Here is a 24,886-nt window from a genome sequence, read left to right as displayed (position 1 = left end):
CCCTCTGACTCCCTCTACTAGTGCAGCACAGAATATTCTTGACCGGAGCAGAGAACTCGCACTTTCTCATGCAATAATGCATTTAAATTAACAATGCAAAGTAACAATAATGACAAAAACTAATTTCAAATGTGAGAGAAAAAGTAACTAAAACAAACATACCAATATCTACAGAATGTTCCTCACATCTCCAGATATAAATATTAGCATATTTCTACGGCACAACGTTAATTTCTACAATATTCCTCACATTTCCAGACATAAAACACTAACCTAATCCTTCTGGCATAACCCAATAATATGAAGAACAGACGAGGGAGCCAAATACTCTGTGAACCTCCCGTAAACCATCCAGCAAAGATGACTTCATCCCTATACCTCTGCACACAGCGAAAGGACCAAGTCTGGGGTTGTTATAAGATTTTTCCTAAGGGCATACAGAATTTACAGTAATGAGTTCATAAAGGAAGAGATTAAATACAAAACAGAAACTTTAAAGAAGCTACGTTATCCAGTAGGTATGTTGTTAAAGCTAAAAAGGAAGACAGTTGATATCATTAAAAAGAAAAGTGATAATACCAATGTTCAATCATACGATGTCAATACGAGATTTGTTTCACTTCCCTAACCCAACCAAAGCTTCGGTTATCAACAATTACTTACAGAAAGCAGACCTTAGGATCACTGCATCCTCGGGATGCAAAATATGAGAAACAGTCAAAACAAAAGCGGAAGGAAGCAAAAATTAGAACAGTGTAGTCGAGAACATACCATGCAGTGGATGCTCGAACGTACAAACGGGACGAGGAATGGATACCAGGATAGCAGAATACAAAGCGGATGTACGGCATCACACAGTATCTAATTCCTTAGCATAGCACATAGATCAGCACAATCATTTGGCCATGTGGGAAGAAGCTACAGTCACTGAGAAAGATATGAATAGACAAAGTTGAAAAATGTCGGATGCAGCTCACACTTGTATAAAAACTGTAATCATACAGAGGGATTTTTCAGATTCTGCAGCAAGGATAGCACTAATGTCGCGATCGAGGCGAGTTAGGACGATCGAATTTTTCCTACATGTAGCCAATCAGGCAGCGAACGAGAAAGAGGAGGGAATTTCCATCCATCCATCCATCATCCATCCATCCATCCAACGATATAAATGTCTCGGATATATCACTTCTCGTTCAGTTTCTCTAAAGATGGCTTCTATGTAGGCCGGAACTTAGAGAAAATAAAGAATTCAGGCACTAACATGTGTCTCTCTCCTACTCAACATTTCCACTTGTAGCAATGGATCATCTACAAATATATTTTTTCAGACTGGTTCAGAAATTTGTGAATTACTGTGAGCTACATGCTTGGAAATTAAATTCAAAGATGAGGGGAGTGATTTTTTTTTTTTTTTTTTTTTTTGAGAGAGAGAGAGACAAAGAATGTAACTCTTGGTGTGATGTGATGCTGAATGGAAACTTGCATTGATGGAGTTGAATACATAATAGAAAAGAAAGGTAAATGTGTGAAGAACATATCCCACAGTGATGGGAAACTGGAGTCCTGGGGGTTGAGTGATCCTGACTGATGTGCCTTGCAGCTGGCAACACACCTCACTGATCCCTTGTTCTAGTTCTGGTTGGGCCCTGCCAGGTCAATCGGCTGGTCACTTGTTGGCTAGGGTCGAGTGGACACTAGGGGGCTAGGTATCTTCTATTATCTTGCAGTCACCCTTGTCCAAGTCCCCCAGTGGTTACCTGTATATGCCTTTCGGGTCACTGGGGATGTTATCTCTGGCGTATGACCTTCCGTTGTTGGGGATTATGGTGGGTGGAAGGGTGGGGGAGCAAAGGTTACTCTGTGCTGTTCATGGCTGATTCTTTGTACAACCTACTCAGTTGACGACTTTTTGGACTCTCTTGAATGATGTTCCTGGATCTTCAGCTGGCTCCTCTCTGGTGGCCATGCTGAAGCTATATGTGCCTGTTGGCCACCATTTCGCTGCTGCTCATCAGCATGGCCAGTGCCCTAGTCAATCCTATGTAAGTGTTCACAAAATAATCCCTGGCGATTATGAGCCCACCTCCATCACCAAGTTTACTTTTGTCCACAGTACTGCTGGAATGGATCTACATCAGCAAAATATTATCAGGGTGCATTGTGCCCTAGTTCGGGAATGTGGTGCTACTCCTAAGGTTGTCCTCCAGGCTGATGGCAGTTTACTGATTGAGATTAATTATGCAACCCAGAGTGAATGCCTTCAGGCCATTTCCAAGACTGATAGCTTCCTTGTCTCATGCTGTCCTCTTATTTCTCTGAATCAATCTCACGGCGTAGTCTGTGCCAAGGACTTTCTCTCCTTTGACGTACAAGGCCTCCAGAGGGAACTAGCTCATCAAGGTGTAGTGAAAGTTAAACATGCCCATAAGAGAGTAAATGGCACCTTGTCTGCAACATGCACCCGGTGACGAGTCAATGAGTTGCTTGGAACCACTGTTTGACTCACTTTTTCTTCATTTCTGCAACATTCACGGCCTTTCCTCTAATTATTTCTCTGTTGAGCACCACCTCTCCTCCTCTGAACCTCACCTTCTCTTCTTAACTGAGAGTCAGCTGTCTGAGGCAACTGACAGCAAACCCTTATCTGTATCCTCCTACTTTCTCTATAATCATTTCAAAGCCAAAGGTGGCTGTTGTGTATATGTATGCAACGACTTATCTTGCTCTCGTGTTCCTGAACTTGATTCATCTGATTTCTCTACTCTCTGGCTTCGGCTGTCTTGTCATTCTCAGACTAAATATATCTATGCTATTTACTTATCCCCTAATTCTACTGACTATGAAAAATTCTTCGACTATCTTACTTCTACAGTCGAACACATCCTATCCATTTCTCCTTTCTGCGAAATCTCCATTCTAGAAGATTTCAATGTTCACCACCACCTTTGGCTCTCCTCTCTTATCATTGATTCACCTGGTGAACAAGCATACATCTTTTCTATCCTTAGTGACCTACTGCAGCTGAAGCAGCTCTCTACCCGTATCCCTGACCACCGTGGAGAGAGATCCAATGTACTTGACCTATTCTTTACAACTATTCTTTCTGGTTACACTGTTAATCTTTCCTCTCCGCTGGGCTCCTCCAATCACAACCTTATTACTTTAACCTGTCCTATCACTCCACTACATCCCGTGGACTCTCCAAAGAAATGTCGGTTGTGGTACTTTGGAACTGCTGATTCAGAGGCCTTCATGCAGTACTTCTTTGATTTTCCCTGGAATGATTATTGCTTCCACAGCCAGAAGCCATCTGAGTGTGCCTTGCGCATTACAGAGGTTATTCTCTCGGACATGGAAGCATACATTCCTTTCTTCATATCCTTTGACTAATACAAGAAAGCTTTGGTTTAATCACACTTGTTCCAATGCTGTCCACAACAAGGAGAGGGCCGATTAAAGGTACCAGAGCCAACCCACCCCTGAATTACATCATTTTTATGTTTCTGCCCAGAATCGTGCTAAGTGTGTTCTTCGCTCTGTTAAAATTACCATCATTCACACTAGATGCTCTCAACTCTCATACTCGAATTCATCCTGCTCCTTCTGGCACCTTGCCAAAAAATTTTCTAACAACTTTACCTCATCACCCTTCCCTTCTCTTTTCTATCTACTCATTTGGCTCTGTAGCTATTTCTTCTACTGATAAAGCAGATCTCTTCACGCAGACTTTCTCCTCCAATTCCATCTTAGATGATTCCAGTGTTGTCCCTCCATCACTTCCCCCCTCTGATTTCCTCATGACTGACATTAAAATTTCTTCAGCTGATCTATTTTCTGCCATCACTGGCCTCAATATTAACAAGGCATATGGGCCTGATGAGTTCCTCTGTTATCCTCAAGAACTGTGCTTCTGTGCTTACACTCCGCCTAGGAAAACTCTTTTGCCTTTGTCTATCAACTTGCACCTTTCCTTCTTGCTGGAAGTTTGCACTCATTCAGCCTGTCCCAAAGAAGGGTGATCATTCCCAACCCTTTAACTATTGCCCAATTGCTTTCCCATCCAGGTGACATGTTTACATGTCCTCCTGGTGCCATCTGGGATGCACACATGCATGATCCAGTGTTTCGCGGCATTGTTTGAATATTCCGCGGGTTATTTCCACCATATGCAGCCACTGGTAACATTCCTGCACGCAGCTGAGTCATGCTCCAGTCACCTGCCTACCTCTGTATTGGATAGACCTATGCAAAAATTTTCCCCGGGTCTGGATCCTTGGCTGAGTGCCAGCAGCCGCCGACATCAACACGAATACAGTCCAAAGGCCAGAAAAGAAATGGCCTTACTGATAGTGCAATAGGGAGAGAACATTATCGTTAACTGAGAGTGAATAAAGTGACTTCCTCTCAGGAACGCGACTGCCATAACGAGTTTCAATATTTATGCGTCGTGTGAGGAGGGTGGAGAACGTGACTCCACTGCACGCCCATCATTCCCCTTGTACTTTCATCTGCTATTTCCGATGATGGGAATGGTTCAGAGGGTATTGACGATCCTGGAGAAGGGAATATTGGCAAGGATAAGGAAATGGAAGTGGAGGTAAGGAGTGGAGAAAGGGAGGAGGTGGAGGAGGGAGGGAGGAGGGAGGAGGAAACAAGTTGTGTCGATCCTCATGCCACCCCTCTCAATTTACGTGAATAATGGAAGCAGAAAGTTTGTTTCATGATGAAATTAGTGCCTTATTTTTTAACGAAAGTTTCCGTGTGTGTATGTTTATGACGAAGAAGTACAAATCACAGGAAAATATATATATATATATATATATATATATATATATATATATATATATATATATATATATATATATAGTGGAAATGTAGTGGGAAAAGGGAGGTGGGAGGGAGGAGGGAGGAGGATTGGCGGTGCCTCGCCCCACCACTTTGTTTATTTACGTGAATAATGGAAGCAGAAAGTTTTTCATGATGAAATCAGTGCCTTATTTTTTATTGATAATTTTTGTGTGTGTATATTTATTATGACGAAAAAAACTAAATCACAGGGGAAAAAAATTGTTATAGTGGAAAATACAGTATTTTCGATGATGGACTACATGTATAACTATTTCTGCTCACAATACTTTTTTTGAGTTTTATGTAGTAGTAGTAATAGTAGTAGTTGTTGTTGTTGTTGTGGTATTATTTGTGGTAGTAGAGGTAGTAGTTGTAGTGGTGCTAGTTGTAGTATTAGTAGTTGTTGTTCTAGTAGTGGTAGTTATAGTATTAGTAGTAGTTGTAGAAGTGGTGGTTGTAGCAGCAGTAGTAAATTAGTATTATTTGTAGTAGTTATAATACCCAGACTTGTAGATGCACAGTGTAACCAGAATCAAGTGACAATGCAAACCAAACATACATCTCCGTGTGTGTGTGTGTGTGTGTGTGTGTGTGTGTGTGTGTGTGTGTGTGTGTGTGTGTGTGTGAGAGAGAGAGAGAGAGAGAGAGAGAGAGAGAGAGAGTGTCTGTCTGTCTGTAAGGCAGGGTGGTGGCCTTCAAGGTTTTTGTTGTGGTTACCGGCCTACCAGCACCAAGTCTGTGGAGTAGACTGTAGCACCAGTCGAGTAGGGCAGTACTCCCGAGGTGGATGGAAAGCTGATGACAGGGAGTGCTGGAGCTCCCGTTTCATCAGCCCTCAGGACTAGTTCCTGACCATCCCCTTTTGCTGAACTTTTTCAGTGTCTCAGGTACTCAGTGAGTAGGCCAGCATGCTCTCCAACACAAATTTCTCTAACTATCTACACCAAACTACATGCACAGTACACACTACACTTCCTTTTCCAAAATTCAAAAAAGAATCATGGCGCTTCATCACCCAGCCTCGGAGTCCCCAGGTGGGGGGACCATAAATGCCTCCACCTTCCGCCCCTCTCCCGGTGACGACTCGAGGTGCCTGGAACCACTGTCTGACTCTCTCCTTCATTTCTGCAACATTCGCGGCCTTTCCTCTAACTTTCGCTCTGTTGACCACCACCTCTCCTCATCTAAACCTCACCTTCTTTTTCTAACTGAGACTCAGCTGTCTGAGGCAACTGACAGCAGACCCTTTTCTGTATCCTCCTATTTTCTCTATACTCATTTCAAAGCCAAAGGTGGCTGTTGTGTATATATACGCAACGACTTATCTTGCTCTAGTGTTCCTGAACTCGATTCTTCTGAATTCTCTACACTCTGGCTTCGGCTTTCCTGTCATTCTCTGACTAAATAAATCTGTGCTGATTACTTATCCCCTAATTCTACTGACTATCAAAAATTCTTCGACTATCTTACTTCTACGATGGAACACATTCTATCCATTTCTCCTTTCTCTGAAATCTCCATTCTAGGAGATTTCAATGTTCACAACCACCTTTGGCTCTCCTCTCCTTTCACTGATCCACCTGATGAACAAGCCTACATCTTTTCTATCCTTAATGACCTAGAGCAGCTTGTACAGCACCCTACCCGTATCCAAGACCGCCTTGGAGAGAGCTCCAACATACTTGACCTCTTCCTTACAACTAATCCTTCTGATTACACTGTTAATCTTTTCTCTCTGTTGGGCTCCTACGATCACAACCTTATCACCTTAACCTGTCCTATCACTCCGGTACGGCCTGTGGACCCTCCAGGGAAACGTTGTCTGAAGGAATTTTGGAGCCGCGGATTGGGAGGCCCTCAGGCAGTACTTCTTTGATTTTCCCTGGAATGATTATTGCTTCCATGGCCGGAAGCCATCTGGGTGTGCCTTGCACATTACGGTGGTTATTCTCTCGGGCATGGAAGCATACATTCCTTTCTCATATCCTTTGACTAACGCAAGAAAGCCTTGGTTTAATCACACTTATTCTCATGCTGTCCACAAGGAGAGGGCCTACAAAAGGTTCCGGAGCCAACCCACCCCTGAATCACATCATCTTTACGTTTCTGCCCGGAATCGTGCTAAGTCTGTTCTTCGCTCTGCTAAAAACAATTTCATCTGTACTAAATGCTCTCAACTCTCCAACTCGAATTCTTCCCGCTCCTTCTGGCACCTTGCCAAAAACCTTTCTCTCAACTTTACCTCATCATCCTTCCCTCCTCTTTTCTACTCTGATGGTTCTGTAGCTATTTCTTCTACTGATAAAGCAGATCTCTTTGCACAGACTTTCTCCTCCAATTCTACCTTAGACGATTCCAGTGCTGTTCCTCCATCACTTCCCCCCTCTGACTTCCTCATGGCAGACATTAAAATTTCTTCAGCCGATGTATTTTCTGCCATCACTGGCCTCAGTACTAACAAGGCATATGGGCCTGATGGGGTCCCTCCTGTTGTTCTCAAGAACTGTGCTTCTGTGCTTACACCCTGCCTAGGCAAACTCTTTCGCCTTTGTCTGTCAACTTGTACCTTTCCTTCTTGCTGGAAGTTTGCTCTCATTCAGCCAGTCCCAAAGAAGGGTGACCACTCCCAACCCTCCAACTATCGTCCAATTGCTTTAACATTCTGTATTTCAAAAGTTTTTGAGTCAATTCTCAATAGAAAAATTATAAGGCATCTTTCCTATCACAACCTTCTTTCTGATCGTCAGTATGGGTTCCGTCAGGGACGCTCCACTGGCGATCTTCTCACCTACCTTTCAGACTCCTGGTCATCCTCCTTTCGGGACTTTGGCGAAAGCTTTGCCATTGCACTTGACATCTCAAAGGCTTTCGATCGAGTCTGGCATAAATCTTTAGTTTCCAAACTGCCCTCTTATAGTTTCTATCCTTCTATCTGTGCCTTCATCGCTAGCTTCCTTTCTGGTCGTTCTATAGCCACTGTTGTAGACGGCCATCGTTCTTCTCCTAGATCTATCAACAGTGGTGTTCCTCAGGACTCTGTCCTATCACCAATTCTCTTCCTTTTATTCATCAATGACCTTCTAAGCTGTACGTCTAACTCTATCCACTCATACACTGATGACTCCACCCTTCACCTTTCCATTCGGTTCCCGCAACACCCATCTCAGCAGTTACTTCAACATACAAGGGATGAGGCTATGGCACACCTAATGTCTGACTTGGCTCGTATCTCTGACTGGGGTAAAAATAATCTTGTTGTTTTTAATGCATCTAAGTCTCAGTTCTTACATCTATCAACCCGTCAAAATCTTCCACAGGTATACCCACTAATGTTTATATAATATTCAGCTTAATCCTGCATCATCCTTGAACATGTTTGGGGTTTCATTTACTCGGGACTTATCTTGGAAAGATCATATTACATCTCTTGTAAAATCTCCTTCCAGGAGATTGGGTGTGCTAAGCCAACTCCGTTCTTCCTTTATCCCTGCACAATTGTTGACTCTATACAGGGGTTTTATCTGCCCCTGTGTGGAGTACAACTCTCATGTGTGGGGAGGCTTCCCACACACAGCTCTTCTCAATAGGGTGGAGTCAAAGGCTTTTCGTCTCATTAACTCTCCTCCTCTTACTGACTCCCTTCAATCCCTGTCTCTTCGCCGCACTGTTGCACCTTTATCTCTTTTCTATCGCTACTTTAATGGTCACTGCTCCTCTGAACTGTCTGCATGCATTCCTCCACCTCTACGACGGGTGCGTAGCACCCGTCTAGCAGCAAACTCTCATCCCTTTTCTGTCCAGCTCTCTAATGCAAGAGTTAACCGTTACTCCCAGTCCTTCATTTATGCACCAGGTCAACTCTGGAACTGTCTCCCTCTGTCTGTATTTCCTGTTGCCAATGATCTCCAGTCTTTCAAACGCAGTGTGTCCAGGCATCTCAAAATGAACGGATCTTGAATTTGGCTCTGTCTTGTATTTTGTTTTTCTCTTGGAGGGAACTGTTCTTGCGGGCTCATGGCCTTTGGTTCCTTCTTTCTCGCATGAAAAAAAAAAAAAGTATGACTGATTATGGAAAAGTATTCACGTAAATAGTGTTTGTAGTGGATTTTGGTCTTCTAGAAGTGTTATCGAAGTGTTATTCCTGTGAAGGGCTAGTGTAAGCCTTACTGTAGTTGTGTCACCGAACCTCCGCCACGCATATGGACACCGGCAAAAAAAAAAAAAAAAAAAAAAAAATGCCCTCATTCCCCACTCACTCACTCTCCCTACACACATTTCACGGACCACCTGATGCAATCAGCTTAAAGTCGAAGGATTGATGAGTAATATGACAGCTTGTTTGTTTTATTTGGTACAGTATTAACTGAGATAAAGTTTAAAAACAGACGATTTTTCCGATTTCTCTCTGGAATGCCCAGCTGGAGGAGTGCTCGCGACAACATCTGCCGGATGGGAGGGGTTAACATCCTGTTTCTCAAAAGTTTTCAAGTCTATTCATAACAGAAACATTTTAAAGCATCTTTCCTATCACAATCTTCTTTCTGATCGTCAGTATGGGTTCTGCCAGGGATGCTCCACGGGCCATCTTCTCACCTACCTTTCAGACTCCTGGTCATCATCCTTTCGGGACTATGGCAAAAGCTTTGCCATTGCACTTGACATCTCAAAGACTTTTCGATCGCATCTGGCATGAATCATTAAATTTTAAACTCCCTTCTTACGGTTTCTATCCTTCTATCTGTGCCTTCAAATCCTTCCTTTCTTGTCGTTCTATAGCTGCTGTTGTAGACGGCCACCGTTCTCCTCCTAGATCTATCAACAGTGGTGTTCATAAGTGCTCTCTCCTCTCACCAACTCTCATCCTTTTATTCATCAATGACCTTTAAGCTGTACATCTAACCCTATCCACTCACACACTGATGATTCCACCCTTCACCTTTCCATTCGATTCTTGCAACGTCCATCTCAGCAGTTACTTCAACAAACAAGGGATGAGTCTATGTCACACCTAATGTCTGACTTGACTGGGCTAGAAGTAATCTTGTTTTTAATGCTTCAGACTAAGTTCTTACACCTGTCTATCTATCTATCTATAGCCCGACGCCCTAATCCCGCAAAGGGTGGCCGCAGACAAAACGTCTCCATGTCGCTCTGTCACCCACCATTTGACTACCCTCCCCCCCAACTCACCCCCCCTCCCTCATATACCTCTCAACTCCATCTCTCCACCTCATCCTCGGTCTTCCCCTCCCTCTCCCTCCCTCCATCTCACCTACATACACCCTCTTAGTCAGTCTTTCATTCTCCATTCTCTCCACATGTCCAAACCACCTCAGTGTATTTCTCCTAATCTTCTCAACCACATCCACATCCACCCCACAACGTTCCTTCGCTTCTTCATTCGTCAACCTGTCCCTCCACGTCACTCCACATGCTTCTCTCAAGTAACTCATTTCCACTGCTCTCACTCTTGACTTGTTCCCCTCTTGCAAGGTCCATGCCTCGCTTCCATATGTCAGGGTAGGGATCACAATACTATCATGCAGTGACTTCTTAACTTCCATACTCACCTCCCAATTTCTTATCACTGCTTTCAGTGAACCAACAACCTTACACCTATCAACCCAACAAAATCTTCCACAGGATTACCTTCTAATTTTTAACAATATCCAGCTTAATCTTGCATCACCCTTAAACATACTTGGGATTTCATTCTCTTGGGATTTATCCTAGAAAGATCATATTACATCTCTTGTCAAATCTTCTTCCAAGAGATTAGGTGTGCTAAGCCAACTCCGTACCTTCTTTACCCCTGCACAGTTGTTGACTTTATACATGGGTTTTGTTCGGCCCTGTGTATAGTACAACTCTCATGTGTGGGGAGGCTCCCCACATCCAGCTCTTCTCAACACGGTGGAGTCAAATGCTTTTAGTCTCATTATCTCTCCTCCTCTTACTGGCCCCATTTAACCTCTGCCTCTTCACTGCACTGTTGCATCTTTATCTCTTTTCTATCACTACTTCAATGGTAACTGCTCCTCTGAACTGTCTGCTTGCATCCCTCCATCTCTACGACAAGCATGTAGCACCTGTCTGACAACAGACTCTCATTCCTTTTCTGTCCAGCTCTCTAATGCAAGAGTTAACCGTTATTCCCAGTCCTTCATTTATGCAAAGGGTCAGCTCTGGAACTGTCTCCCTCAGTCTGTATTTCCTACTTCCTATGCTCTCCAGCCTTTTAAACGCAGTATGTCCATGCATCTCAAAATGAACGAATCTTGAATTTGGCTCTCTTTTGTATTGGTTTTGTTTTTTTCTTGAAAGAACTGTTTGTGGGCTCCTGGCCTTTGGTTCCTAATTCCTTGCATTAACGGAAAAAAAAAATTATGTGGTACGTCTGCCTGACGTCTTGAAAGCTGCATTGCATGGCTACAAGGTGAATTAACACGTACCTCTACCCAGACAGTGCTTCCGTTGCCAGCAGTTTGGCCAATTCAACTGCATGTGCAGGCGTCTTGCTAATGGCCTGCCGAAAATCTGCATCATGTGTTGAGGTGTCCTTGAGGATGTAGAGTGTTCCTCCCCTCCATCCTGTGTTTAGTGCGGGGAGTCTCTTCCGACACTTCATCAAAGGACTGTGCCAGGTAAAAATTTGAGTTGGAGGTTCTCTCCCCTCGTGACAAAGAGATGTCAATTAAAGTGGCAAGACCAGGTCCTGTCTATGTTCCCATGCCAAGGGGTTGTCATGTGTCCATTTTGAGGAGGCCTTGTCCTCCAACTGTCCCTACTGCAAGGATATCAGAGTCATGCCTTGTGGTGTTGCCCAACATTGCTTCCACGTCCTTGATTGCTGAATATGCTGTTCCCTTTTCTTCAATTTTTGGTTCATCTTCTACTACGTCGTGTCTTGTAACTATTATTGCTGGACCTGCCAGTGGCAATCCTCACGACTCATCACCATTACACAGCACCAAGTCTTCTCCAGGGACTGAATCAATTTCTGCTCGTCATACAACACTAGGAAGCGGCACATTATCAGGAGCACTATCCAAGTCTGCTCATCTACACAGATCAAATGTTCCTTTGCCTACCAGCTCTAAGTCTGCTGCAAAAACTGATTCTTGTATAGTGCAGAAACGTGGTAGGGGATCTTCAGAGTCGCTCTTGGCAGACAATCCACCAAGTTAACTCTGCCAGGGTGGTCGGTCAGGGACAACTTAACACCGCTGCTTGTGAGGGTTCCTCTGCCATGGATGTGATGGAGGTTGCTGGTGTGGGGATTGCTGCACCCTCTTCCACTTCCTTTACAAATGCTACAGCACCTATACCTGTTCTACAGGCTCATCAAGCCAATCCAGCTTGATCTGATAAACAGAACCGTACTATTAAAGCCTGTACAGCCTTCATCAAACTTTCCTCGTCCACGTGTCCCTCCCATTAAGGGGTTAAGGTAAGCAACTATGCCTGGTCCAGTAAACGTTGCTCTGCAGTGGAGCTGCACAGATGTTAAAGCTAACTGGGAGGAACTTCAAGTGCTCCTGTCTGAGTTTCACTCCTTATGTATCTGCCTTCTGGAATCTATGGTTGGAGACAGGCCTCTTCCTGTTCCTAGAGGATATAGAGCTTTCTACTCACCATCATCTTGAGGTGCCTGTGCTATGCTATGCCATACAGATATTCCATTCACTTCTTTTTCTGTCTGGTCCCCCCTACAGGTTGTGGCTATTCAGTTACACATGGAGAAAAGTTGCATATTCTGTTGCCTTAAGTTTCCTCCCTCTGTACCTGTGTCACGTGCCGATTTTGATCATTTAACTCGTCAAAGTCCTAGGCCATTTTTCTAGGTGGCCTAAATAGGTATGATGCTTTGCAGGATGATACTCTGTGTAGCTCCCATGGTGACCTCCTAGCATCTTTGATTGTGGATTTAGACCCGATTCTTCTGACAACGGGAGACCAACGCATTTTCTTGTACAAACTGGTACGCTATCTGTTTTTTTTTTTTCTCACACTGGTTTCCCCTGATTACTCGGTGGACTTCTCATGTGAGACTTTGCCTGACTTGCACGGTAGTGATCATTACGCTATTGTGGTTAAAGCATGCAACTCCTTGTCGGTGTAGATTGTCCTTTGCTCATGTTTGTGGAAGGTTGACTGGGCAGAGTTTGTGGAACACTGGTCTCGACTGTAGTGTGCCTGATTTTCAGGGTGTTGATGATGCAGAAGAGTATTTTACATCTACTATGTTTCAGGCTGGCTTTCTTCCATTCCTCAAACATCTGAAAAGTTTTGCAGAAACCTGTGCCTTGGAGGAATGAAGAGTGTGTTTTGGCAAGGAGTGTCTACAAAGCTGCTAGTCGGAGATACAGAAGGAATAAAGATACTGTTTACTTTAAAATTCAGTTAAAGAAAGCTCGTCCCCATTATCGGCAGGTACACTTCGTGGAGAACCTATGTCTCGTCTGTCACCTCATCCACTCGATTACCATTAGTCTGGAAGATGATGAAGAAAATTAAGGACAAGTATTCACCTTCTCCTTCCCCGGTACTTCAGATTCAGGAATCTTCTGTATCCAGTGCCTTTCAGATAAAGCACCTTCGTAATGTTGCTCAGTTGGATCCCTCCAACCCATTTATCTGTTTCCAGCATTAATAGGAGCGGTCAGGTATGTCCTTTCTGTCTAGTGGAGATAACTTTATAATGCATTCATCTTTCTCCGTGAACTGCCTGCTGCTGTCTAGCAGTGTAGTGACTATTCCTGGACCTGATGATATTCCTTATGCTATGATTCACCTTTTGTCGTACGATTCTCTGTTGTTTTTACTATATCTGTTTAATAGGATATGGGATGAAGATTTAATGCCCACTAATTGGATGACGGATATAGTCTCCCATTTCCTAAGCCAGGTAAGAATCATTCTAATGCTTCTAATTATCGTCCCATTTCTTTGACATCTTGTGTGTTCAAACTGTTTGAGAAGACGGTTATCAAGAGCCTTGTTTGGTATCTAGAGAAAATGGTTTCTTCTCTCCATCACAAACTGGGTTTCTTAGGATGTGATGTACATCATACCTCATCAGATCTGAGTCGGCAGCTTGTGAGGCTTTTGAATCTCGTCATCTTGTGGTTGTGTTCTATGACTTGGATAAGGCATATGATGTGGTATTGCACCATGGCATTCTGAGTCACCTTCACAGTTTTGGGCTGCGTGGCCACCTGTCATTGTTCCTTAATAACTTCTTGCCAAACTGCAGGTTTTAAGTTCATGTGGACTCCTCATTCTCTATCCCTCGAGTTCAGGAGGTGGATGTTCCTTAGGGGAGTGTGCTCAGTGTTCCTTTAATTACTGCTGCCATCAATGGCATAATAAATTTCTTGCCTGAAGGGGTTTCTTCTTTCCTTCATGTGGACAACCTATCAATATGGAGAGAAGAATTCAGATAGCATCAGACAGGGTCGCCAGTTGAGTGGACCAGAGAGGTTTTCATTTTTCTTCAAAGATGACTGTAGCTATGCACATCTGTAGAGTAAAGAGGATTCACCCAGACCAAGACCCCGATTAATTTCTAGGTGAGCACTGGCTACAGTGTGAGGAGGAGGCCAAGTTTCTTGGCTTAACATTCGACTGTCAGCTAACCTGGGTTTCACATTTGAATTATCTACGTGTGTCTTGCATGTAAGCAATGAATTTGTTGAGGGTACTATCTTGCACCTCGTGGGGAGCTGATCGAAAGACACTCGTGCACATGTATCAAGCCTTAGTTGGATCTGAACCTCCATATGGTTGCAAGGTGTACTCCGCTACTGTACCCCAGCTTAGTGTTATCGATCCTGTGGATCATGCTGGTTTGCATTTTGCAACTGGTGCTTTCAGATCCTCCTCAATTACTAGCTTGTTGGTGGAGGCTGGCGTGCCTCCCTTAAATCTACAGCATAAGTCACTAATCATTCGTTGCAGGAACCATGCGAGACGTACGCCAGATTCACTTGCTGCTGTTTGTGTGTCACACCAAAAATATTCTCTCATTCTCACACTTCGCATCCTTTTGGGTACAGGGTCAGGCAGATTATGGGGAATTCAGGTCTCCGCAGAGCCTGCCTCCCCTGTCTGGCACCCGAGGATCACTCTTTGGTTCCTTGCAGAGGTTCAGGTGTGCAGAGATATTGAAGGTGCCAAGTTTCTATCTCTCTAGTTTTCTATCAGCTATTTTTGGAACATTCATCCATTCACAGAGGCATCATCCCCGTATGTACAGATATTTCAAAGTCAGACACTGGTGTCCGTTTTGGGGTGGTTTTCTCCAATTTTGTGAGGGGAGGAAATCTTCCTCTAGATTCCTCTATTTTTACTGTGGAATTGACTGCTGTCACTTTAGCCCTTCAGCTGATTTTAACACACAAGGAGGCTTGTTTTATGAGTTTTAATGATTCTCAAAGCGCCCTTTTGACCCTCGATTCCTTTAATTCAGCTCATCCCCTGGTCCTTGCTATTCTCGAGTGGCTTTTCATGATCCAGAGGTGTGGTAAGCTTGTCCAGTTTTGTTGGATTCCTGTATGTTGGTGTGGAGGGCAATGAGAGGACAGATACATAAGCTAAAGCCACGTCTTCTCAACGATTCCTTTCCAACTACCCACTTCCTACTTTCGATATAACACCTTCCTTGATGTCTGCGATTCATACTTGTTGGCAGAGGTGGTTGGATGCTGTTGTTCATAATAAGAAATTTTTCAGAGGGAGTTGTGCTGAGGGTTTTTCCTCCACGTCTCGGCGATTAAAGGTGGCTGTTGCCTGGCCTCACATTGGGCACTCATGGCTTACTCATGGGTTCCTCATGTGTGGTGAGACTCAGCTGTGTATTGTGATGACTGCCTTGTTCCCTTTACTGTCCGTAACTTGCTGGTCAAGTGTCCGAGTCTGGGGGACCTGCTTCAGAGGTTTCTCTGTAGACATAAAAAGACGGATGGTGTCTACTACCTGTCTTCGATGCATGGAGAAGCCTTTTGCTATCCGACTGATGTTTTTGGCTTTCTTAACCACTAGGCTGTGGCGGCCCGAAACATTTCCTATGTCCATGATGCAGGAAAACTGGTTTTAAAAACTGTGTTTTCATCATGTATTTTGACCACTTATACCTAACCAAACATGGTAATTCTCTCAGGTACCGAAAGTTACTAACAGGTTTCAAGAACATGATCAGAGAGAATGGAGTGAGAGCAGCCCCTACTGGTACACAAAGAAAAACATTCCCATGGATTTTATTTGACCCGTGAAATTGGTTATATTGATATAAATTGTATACCATTATCTTCAATAATGTTTGTAGTATAAGATAAGCTAATAAAAACACAAAACTGATGAATGAAAGTATAGAAATGCTGAGAAAATAAAACTTGCTCAAGGGTAAAAATATCTTCAAATAACTTTCCAACATCCTAGTGTAAAATTCTGCCTGCAGCATGCAAAAGCAAAGCATATGTCTATATGCAGAATTTCATGAACTTTCACAGGGTATTTTCGAAATTTCGATATGACCAATAGCTTTCGAGTAAATCGCCAAAAATTGCGTGCAACCAACCCTCAGCTCTACTGAGAGCGAAGAGAACACCGACTATTTGAGAGTGCTGGCCTTGAAATAGACACCCTCCCCTATGATGCACCAAAGTTTGTTGCAATTACGCACTAGAACCTAACTTTTGCGAAAAAATTTTGTCCAAAATTGCCTAACCAGTAGCTTTTCAGCCCAAAACTGATAATGACAATAATCACATCATCAAACGCTCGTCACCCCAACGCTGACAGGATGCAATTTGCGTCATCATTCCCGGGAGGGTCCTCAATGCTTGGAGGAGCCTATTGCTATCCGACTATGTTTTTGGCTTCTTAAGGAGGTGGGCTTCCAACTCCCTTTATAGGTAACCGGAATTTATTTATATATCTTGTTATCATTTTAGCTGTATTTCTTCATAGAGATATCGATTTTGTTCTAGCATGCAAGATATGTTTTTTTCATGCCATATGATCGAGTTGTTGTGGCACCAAGATTTATGTAACACAGTAATTCAATTTCCAATTTCGATGAGCATGAAGTTGATAATGTTCCCACCTTCATGGCTTTTTGCTTTGGAGTCCCACCTCACCCTGTCTTCAGGTGGGAAAAATATGATGATGATGATGATGATGATGGTACACATTCAGTGGTAAATACAACTACCTTGGGCTCGAAGGCTACTCTTCAAGGCAATGAATTCCTTCTGCATGGCCTGCTGGATCTCCTTCACAAGCGCCACCCCTTCCATCACTAAGTTCATGCTTTCCTTATCGGACGTCTCGGTATCCTCGCGATCATCTGAAATCCATTGAAAAAATAATTTTTCTGATAAATCTGATACTTGACATCACAGATGCTTTTAACTGCATTACAACTCTTCTCAATATCATTATATGATGCAGTAGAGAAGAAAATGTTCAACACCAAAATCTTGTGAATGATGTATAGGGTTGTTTTGGAGGGACAAATTATACAGTATAGAGAGTGACTGAAGGACATATTGATTTTTCTCTACTAATAAATATATCAGGCACAAAGAAGTGCATATATATATGCATGGTACAGAGAGACTTGAAGAATATCTGAAAGAAGTCTGATCGTTTATATGCTTGAAAAGAAAAAGATGCTTGTAAGTGCTGCTGACACAGGAATGGTGAAAGGATGATGTAAAGGTTTATATGATCAGATTACTGTGGGATGAGGGTGAAACTGGGAGGAGCTTGGAATAAAATGAGTTCTCAGAATCAAAGACTGATGATGGAAAAGCGGAGCAACAAAGAAATAACAGTTGAATTTTTTATGACTTCAAGGTAATGGGTGATTTAGGATTAGTGAATTGGGAGGAAACGAATTTAGCAAGCTTACGGAGTGCATACAGAAATGCTGGTGCCTTGTGTGGTGTTACAAGGGTATCAACTACTAAGAAAGTTACAGCTGGGCTAAATGTGGTAGTTCAAAGATCAGAGAATGAAATGTGAAACATATTGTTACATCCCCGTCCCACACTGACACAGGCTCCAACAGCAGTAGTTCAGTAGAGGAAGTACGATGCCCAGTGAGTTGTTCTTCTTATAGTCAGCCTTTCGGCGTACAACAAGATCTGCTCAGGCATGGTAGTTAAATACTGGCTTCTTTAGCTCACAATCATTATTCACCAAATAATTAAACTTAATGCTTGCCAACTTCGCTTAACTATTTTCACAAGTACCGGAGCTATACAATCTTCATTAGCTGCTCTGACACTGAACTAAACTCACACCCCCCTAGGCTCTTCCACCTCCTTGTATAGTCTTGCATTACTCTCGGAGCTTCTAGTTTGCTCTAGCACCTACCGTTACCAAATAAGTGAAGTCCAAAACATGCCAGGGGTTTTCTTACTCTACATAACACTCTATATTAATTAGCATACATACTGAAATAAAATTACATGATTTAAAAATCACATAAATCAGACATTACAGAGAAAAAGAGCACAAAAATTAATGTACAACTTTACAGAATATCTCCCCTCACAAATAGCAGGATAACTGGCAACTCTTACACGTAACTAAAAAATACGAGAAATACTGAGAACCTTCCAGTACTTTCTATCTAGCAAATCGTGCTTCTCAACACTATTCCTTTGTCGTCCCGACAGAACTACACAAAATATACAAACATAACCCTTAATTCAAACTTAACACATAATTATACATAAAATAGTCCTCTGACTTATCAGGTCTTATCCTATGCTGCTTCCGACGACGTCCCTGCTCCTCCACACAGTCCACTCCACCAGGGATGTCTTGGTCCTCTTCCTGATTCACTTCTTCCGTCTGGAAACTGTCACCATCCTCTTGTACTTCAGCTCCTTGGTCCTCCTCGACATCCTCGGTTATGGGTGAGCACGATTCCTCAGAGACGTCCCAGCTGTACTGCCCTGGCCCAGACCATTCACGTGTACCACTTTTGTGAGAGATTTCCTTCCTCCCCAAAACCGGTACGCTTCATCTGATAAGTGGTCCAACACAGTGTAAGGCCCATCCCATGGGCTGTGCAGCTTCGGTGACTGTCTCTTCTTCCACTGAGGATTGCATAACCAAACACTGCCACCATCCTTGAACCTCACCTCACTTGCCTTCGCATCATAATTGCATTTCATCACCTCTACTGAAAACTTTAAGGGTTCCTTGCACTTGATGATGTACCTCAGCCTGACTTTCCAGAAGATGCATCACATATCTGGAGGTGTCTGTAGGCAGCTCTTCACAAGGCAGTCTTCCGATTAATAAGTCAACAGCCGGGGTGTAGCCGGTAAACTCATGGTATGCAGACTGATATGCCATCAGCAATGCAGGTAATTTCTGGTCCCATTCTGTTTGTCCCTCTATGCAGTACTTGGCCTGTTCTTGTCCCGGGGTCCAGTTGAATTTCTCCACCATCCCATCTGACTGTGGCCTTAGCGGTGTCGTCCTGGTCTTTTTGATCCCCAGTAACATGCAGCACTCACGGAACACAGCAGACTTGATGTTTCTACCCTGGTCTCGAGAAAAAGTAAAAGGAAGCCATGATCTTTGAAGTAACAAAAAAGAACACTCGAAGAACCCAGCACCTGCGGCCTACAATTGATCTAAGGGCTGAACATTAAGGCTTCAACCAGTGACCTGGACCAACGACTGATTGTTCACAAAACTGAATTACTTGATTTACTGTATCCTTGACCCTCAGCCCCTCCACACAACTTGGTTCAGATAGGATAAACTCTGTTTGAATTAACCTTTCCACACGACCTTGTCCTTGAATCTATTGTTCGCAGTGTCTAATCTCTGTATAATTGACTGAAGCTCAGCCCATCCGCCATTTGGTCTAAATCGAATAAAAATTAGTTTGTGTTACTGGATCAAATACCTACCTTAGCCTTCGTCCTTAAAATCGAAACCTTTCATCTTTGTCTCATCATATACCCTTTCATCGAGTTTGGTCTAAATCAGATCATAATTGTGTGACCTTGTTGTGAGCTTGACCTTTGACTTTTTGGTCTCAAACACTGGAGGTTTGCACCTCATTCTGGATATCAATTTCGTCATTGTTTGCTGTTTTCAAATTACCCATCTTTTACTTTTTTCTTTGTAATATGGTGACCAAAGATAAATATAATACTCTAGACGTGGTTATACTGAGGAATTATTCAGTTGCCTCAGAGCAAATATTTCTCTTCTCCCTCTAATAAACTTTGCATACATGTGTCACAGTTGCAGTACTAAGGTAAGGATACACATGCATAAACACTTTAGCAGGGTTCACACAGAACATTTCGAATCAGTGACTCAGTGTATGAACATGCACAGGAGACCTAGGCTATGTTCATTCACACTTTTACTCTAGTTCCGTAACACTGCCACATGCACGCACAAATGATCACAGGGAAAAGAAATGTATTGAAACGGTTGCACAAATCATCACAGGGAAAAGAAATGTATTGAAACGGTTGTATAAAGCATGACATTCTGTGATACGAATTCCAAGAGCCCGTTCCGACGGGCATGACAAGTGTTGTGCTTGGCCAGTGACGGTGTAAACGGCTGCATTGAACCAAGAACCATTCTCAGTCAGTCACTTGGGGGATCCCAGTGAGTGGCAATGTATGTTATCTCTGCCACACCTCCCAGACGTACCAAATTTACACTCAAGTGTGTGACTTTAACACCTGAGCTCACGGAACAACATCGGGTGTTATGTTTTGAGCAGCGCGCATGTGCATTTTGTGTGTGTGTGTGTGTGTGTGTGTGTGTGTGTGTGTGTGTGTGTGTGTGTGTGTGTGTGAGAGAGAGAGAACAACTCAGAGTTTTTTATCAGATTATATCCAAGCAGAGTGGAAGGGTTGAAGGACAGCCCATGAGGAAACTTATTGTTTTGGAGAACAATACAGAAAGTCAAAGAGCAAGGTTACAAGATTAGACCATGTGCTCACCAAGCAAGATAACAATTTTTATACAGTTTAGTCAAACTTGGGCGAAGATAAGGCAAGAGTGAAATGATTCAGTTTTGAGAATATTTAGTCAAGGTCAAGGTCACAGGGTCAGATCAAAGTTCGGTCCATGAGTGTGATTGTTAAGTTAACTGAAACAGTTTTGACCCTATTTCAATTAATTTTGCTGGAGGGGTTAAGTGCTGGTCAAGGAGTAAACCACTTGTTTTTCAGACCAAGATCAAAGGCCATGGTCACATGGTAAGGTAAACCTGATTTAGTCCAAACTTTGTGGCAGGGTTAAAGATAGGGCAAGCATAAACAGATTCGATCTTCAGAACAATCATTTAAAGGTCAACGTCACAGATAGGTCAAATATCAAGGTAACAGGGCAAAGTCAATTCAGTCTTTATCGGTTCTGAACCACACTTGGTGGAAGACAACAACGAAGGAATTCAGCATTGAGAACACTCATGCAAAGGTCAAAGTCATATTTCAAACCATGTGTGGTTGTATATAATCAAAATAATTAGAACAGTTTTGATGTGATCTGGATCAAACTTGATGGATAAGTTGAGAATCACTCAAGAGGTTTATGCATAGCTTCTTAGAGCAATACCTCGAAAGTCAAGGTCACAAGGCAAGGTCAACTTTAAGTTTTCATCCTATGGAGATAAAACTTTGTCGAATATTTCAGGCTAAATCGAGAATTAAAGGATTTGAATTTGAGGACAAGCAGCCAAAGGTCACTGGGGAAAGGTCAAAGGTTACGGTCACTGCACAAAGTCAGCTAAGACATGTTTTTCTTATTTCATCCACGGCCTGTGGAAGTGTTAAGGGTTAGGCAAGAAAAAAGTCATTAGATTTTGAGAGTAAATTGTCGAAGATGAAGGCAGGTGTTGCATTCTTTGGCTTTGGGTGCACCTTCATGTTATCATGTGCTGAGGTGGTTGATATGTTTTTGCAAGTTTTGATCTCCCCCCCCCCCCAACACTCTCATAATTGGACCTAATGGGATCTGTAGGGAGATGAAATGTTGCGATAATCTTCGTTTACGGAGGGCTCGGCAACTTTGGAACTGCAAGATAACAGGAAAAGCACAAGGGGCCTTTAGACAAGTGAAGATGGCCAACAATGTATTATTTCACGTATTTTGAAAAACTGTCTTTTAGCTTGCCAAACTGCATGATAGCGATTCCCTTGGGTGAGAAGAATAAACACTAATGGATAAATGTATTAAAGCCAAACTGCAACACATCTTCTTTCTCCCTCCATGAATATATTCCATGTACTGTTTAGTGCAAGGAACAGGCGGGCGATGTGTACCGTGCTGTCACGACATTTTTTGTGGCATTTATATAGCTATCTGCTTCCATATATATATATATATATATATATATATATATATATATATATATATATATATATATAGATAGATAGATAGATAGATAGATAGATAGATATAGATAGATAGATAGATAGATAGACGAACAGATAGATAGATAGGTAGGTAGATATAGATAGATAAACAGACAGATAGATGTACGGTACTGGTAGACAGACAGACAGACGGCAATTGATAAAAAGACTGGACAATCATAGTGACATCACACGCCCGTGTCTCACTCACTCAGCCATTCAACTACTCATACCAAAGCTTCGTTTCATTTATTAATAAAAGAAAAAAGTACAGAATTCAGCCATTTTCCATCCACACCGTACATACATAACATCTTCCATAATCCCTTTATATTCACTCTGTTATATGCTGTCTAAAAAATTATAAACACCATATACCGTACATCTTGTTGTCCCTCATGCACACCGTGTCCATTATTTTCCTTGTTACAAACGCTTACAATCCAGTACTCGATCCACACATCCCCTACCACACCAGAAACCACTGTTCATCAATCACCAGATATTCCGACACTAGTATTACAGTTACCATCATTATTCTTTCAAATATTTTGCTCACGACACTCAACATATGTTTTGAACGATTATTTGTGTATTTACTATGGTTACTCTTATACGAAGGAAATGTTCTAGCTTCCTTTCATTCCACCGATATAACTCCATACATCCAGGCTTTTTCACATAATTATTTCTCATGAACAGTATACTCTCCATTTCACTTTATCATACTGCAGGTGTCTTGTCAACATCTGCTGCATTCTCATCCTTTAATCACTTCACAACAGCCTTCACTTCCTCTAGTTACACACCTTTAGGTACCTGTATCTTTTCCTGTGCATCACTTTATCCAATCCTTGTTTCCACTGCCTTAATGTCGGCATTTCCCTTCATCAGCTTCTCAAATCAATTTTTCATTTGTTCCATATTAATTTAACTTCCATTTTTTAGCATCCTTACATTTTCGTCCTTTATTGCACGTTCACTTTATACTTCTTTCCAACACTGTTCCTGATTCGCGGGATAATATTTTCTTTCAAATTATCGTCACTTCTCCCTGCTTAAATAATCTCTTTACACGCTTTCGTCATATCCCCTCTGTCTTTCGCCTTTCTTGCATCCATTCTGTCCATTTCTTTCTTGATCCTTCCACTGCTCCTTCGGTTTTCACCACCCGCCACGCTGTGCCTTTCTTACCAGATGACACCAATGCAAAACCATACACACCTTTAGTACATGGAGCCGTACACTTTGTAGGATCTCAACGAATTTTATCATTTCATCTATCCCCAACTCACTAACCGCAAATCCTTATCTTTTGTTCATATTCATCTTCTATTGCTCTGATTTATTTATTTATTTTTTTCATTTTTATTCTTTAATTCTGGGTAACCCTGTCATCTGTCTTTTTTCCAGGTACCTCTTAATTTCATCTTACATGTGATCAGGCAATCTGCCCGTTTCGACTCTCGTATCAATCACACACCCAAGCATCTTTCAACAGGTGCCAAATCAATTAGGCTTCCATCAGCGTTCACTGCTTCGCTGTCTATATATGCTATGTGTATTTATGCCCGTGTTCGTCTTTAAAACAAGAATTACTTACGCACTGCTTCCTTTCCTGGCGCATATCTTTCAGTCGTAGTCCATACAGTTTTCTGTTTCCAAACTAATGAAACTCATCAAATCAGTTACAGGATTTTTATTAAAAAATACATTCAGATCACTCCTCGTGAGGATTATAACTCTCTGGAATGTGTTCAGTCATTTTACCCAGTTGATTCCAAAATTAACTCTTCTCATCCATGTCTCTGTCATCAAACGATGCATTTTCAGTAACCAAAACCACTTACACTCTCGCAACTTAAATTTAACATGATGCAGATGCATCTTGAATTAATATCTTTATAATCTCCCATATTTCTATCATTCAGCCTTCACCAGTAGACTCACTCCCTCTTCACTCCTTCCGCGTGCACTCACATAGAATCTGTCCTTACAAATGTCACTCCTCACTCATCCACTCCACTCCCTTTCATCTTGGTCTCACACAATGCCATCACATCATTCCTTCCTTCCTTCCAGGAGGACTGTCACCACCTCAATCTTCTTCTGTTCTTAATTCACAGTTCCAGTAATTCACACATACTATATAGTCTGCCTGGTTTTGCTGGACTCAGAGAGGGATGAAACCCAGATCTAAGGCTTCAGCTACTTCTTTAGTTAGTGATTAGAGCAGTGTTCCTAACCTTTTTGCCGCTGTTACCCTCAAGGCACACCGAGATACGCTATTATTACCTCGTCCTAATGAATTTGGGAAAGAGGGTAGAAAAGCATGATGGTACTGGTAATGTTGTATTTTCCAAGTAATTACACAAGCTGCAAAACGAAATAAGTGTTTTCGAGTACATTACACAAAGGCTTGCATTCTCGTCGGTTAAGGGAGCTCCCAACACCTCTTCCTTAGCGATTTATTTTTGGATATAACTAGAATATCCTTTAAATCCATTATTTATACAAAGCACGGCGATATTGGAAGGATTTATGTAACAGAGGAGCATAGGAAGGTGTTATATAAAAAAAAATAGCTTAGGAAAAGGTGCTAGGGAGCTTCCTTAACTGAC

At 42.4% G+C, this 24,886-nt stretch overlaps 1 protein-coding gene across 1 annotated transcript in view; it reads right to left on the bottom strand.

Annotated features, from left to right (window-relative positions):
- LOC145413665 (uncharacterized) overlaps window positions 1-24,886 on the bottom strand; it is a 135,032-nt gene that overhangs the window by 79,636 nt on the left and 30,510 nt on the right. The window contains exon 6 of the mRNA XM_080283322.1: window positions 17,063-17,197. Within this exon, the coding sequence (XP_080139448.1) occupies window positions 17,063-17,197 (135 nt within the window). The remainder of the gene's footprint in view (window positions 1-17,062; window positions 17,198-24,886) is intronic.

The sequence above is a fragment of the Coenobita brevimanus genome, chromosome 97 (assembly GCF_032717465.1).
Source record: "Coenobita brevimanus isolate Jiangsu-jjx chromosome 97, ASM3271746v2, whole genome shotgun sequence".
Lineage (NCBI taxonomy): Eukaryota > Metazoa > Arthropoda > Malacostraca > Decapoda > Coenobitidae > Coenobita > Coenobita brevimanus.
The sequence above is the reverse complement of the archived record's forward strand: the minus strand, read 5'-3'. Positions and strand labels throughout refer to the sequence as shown.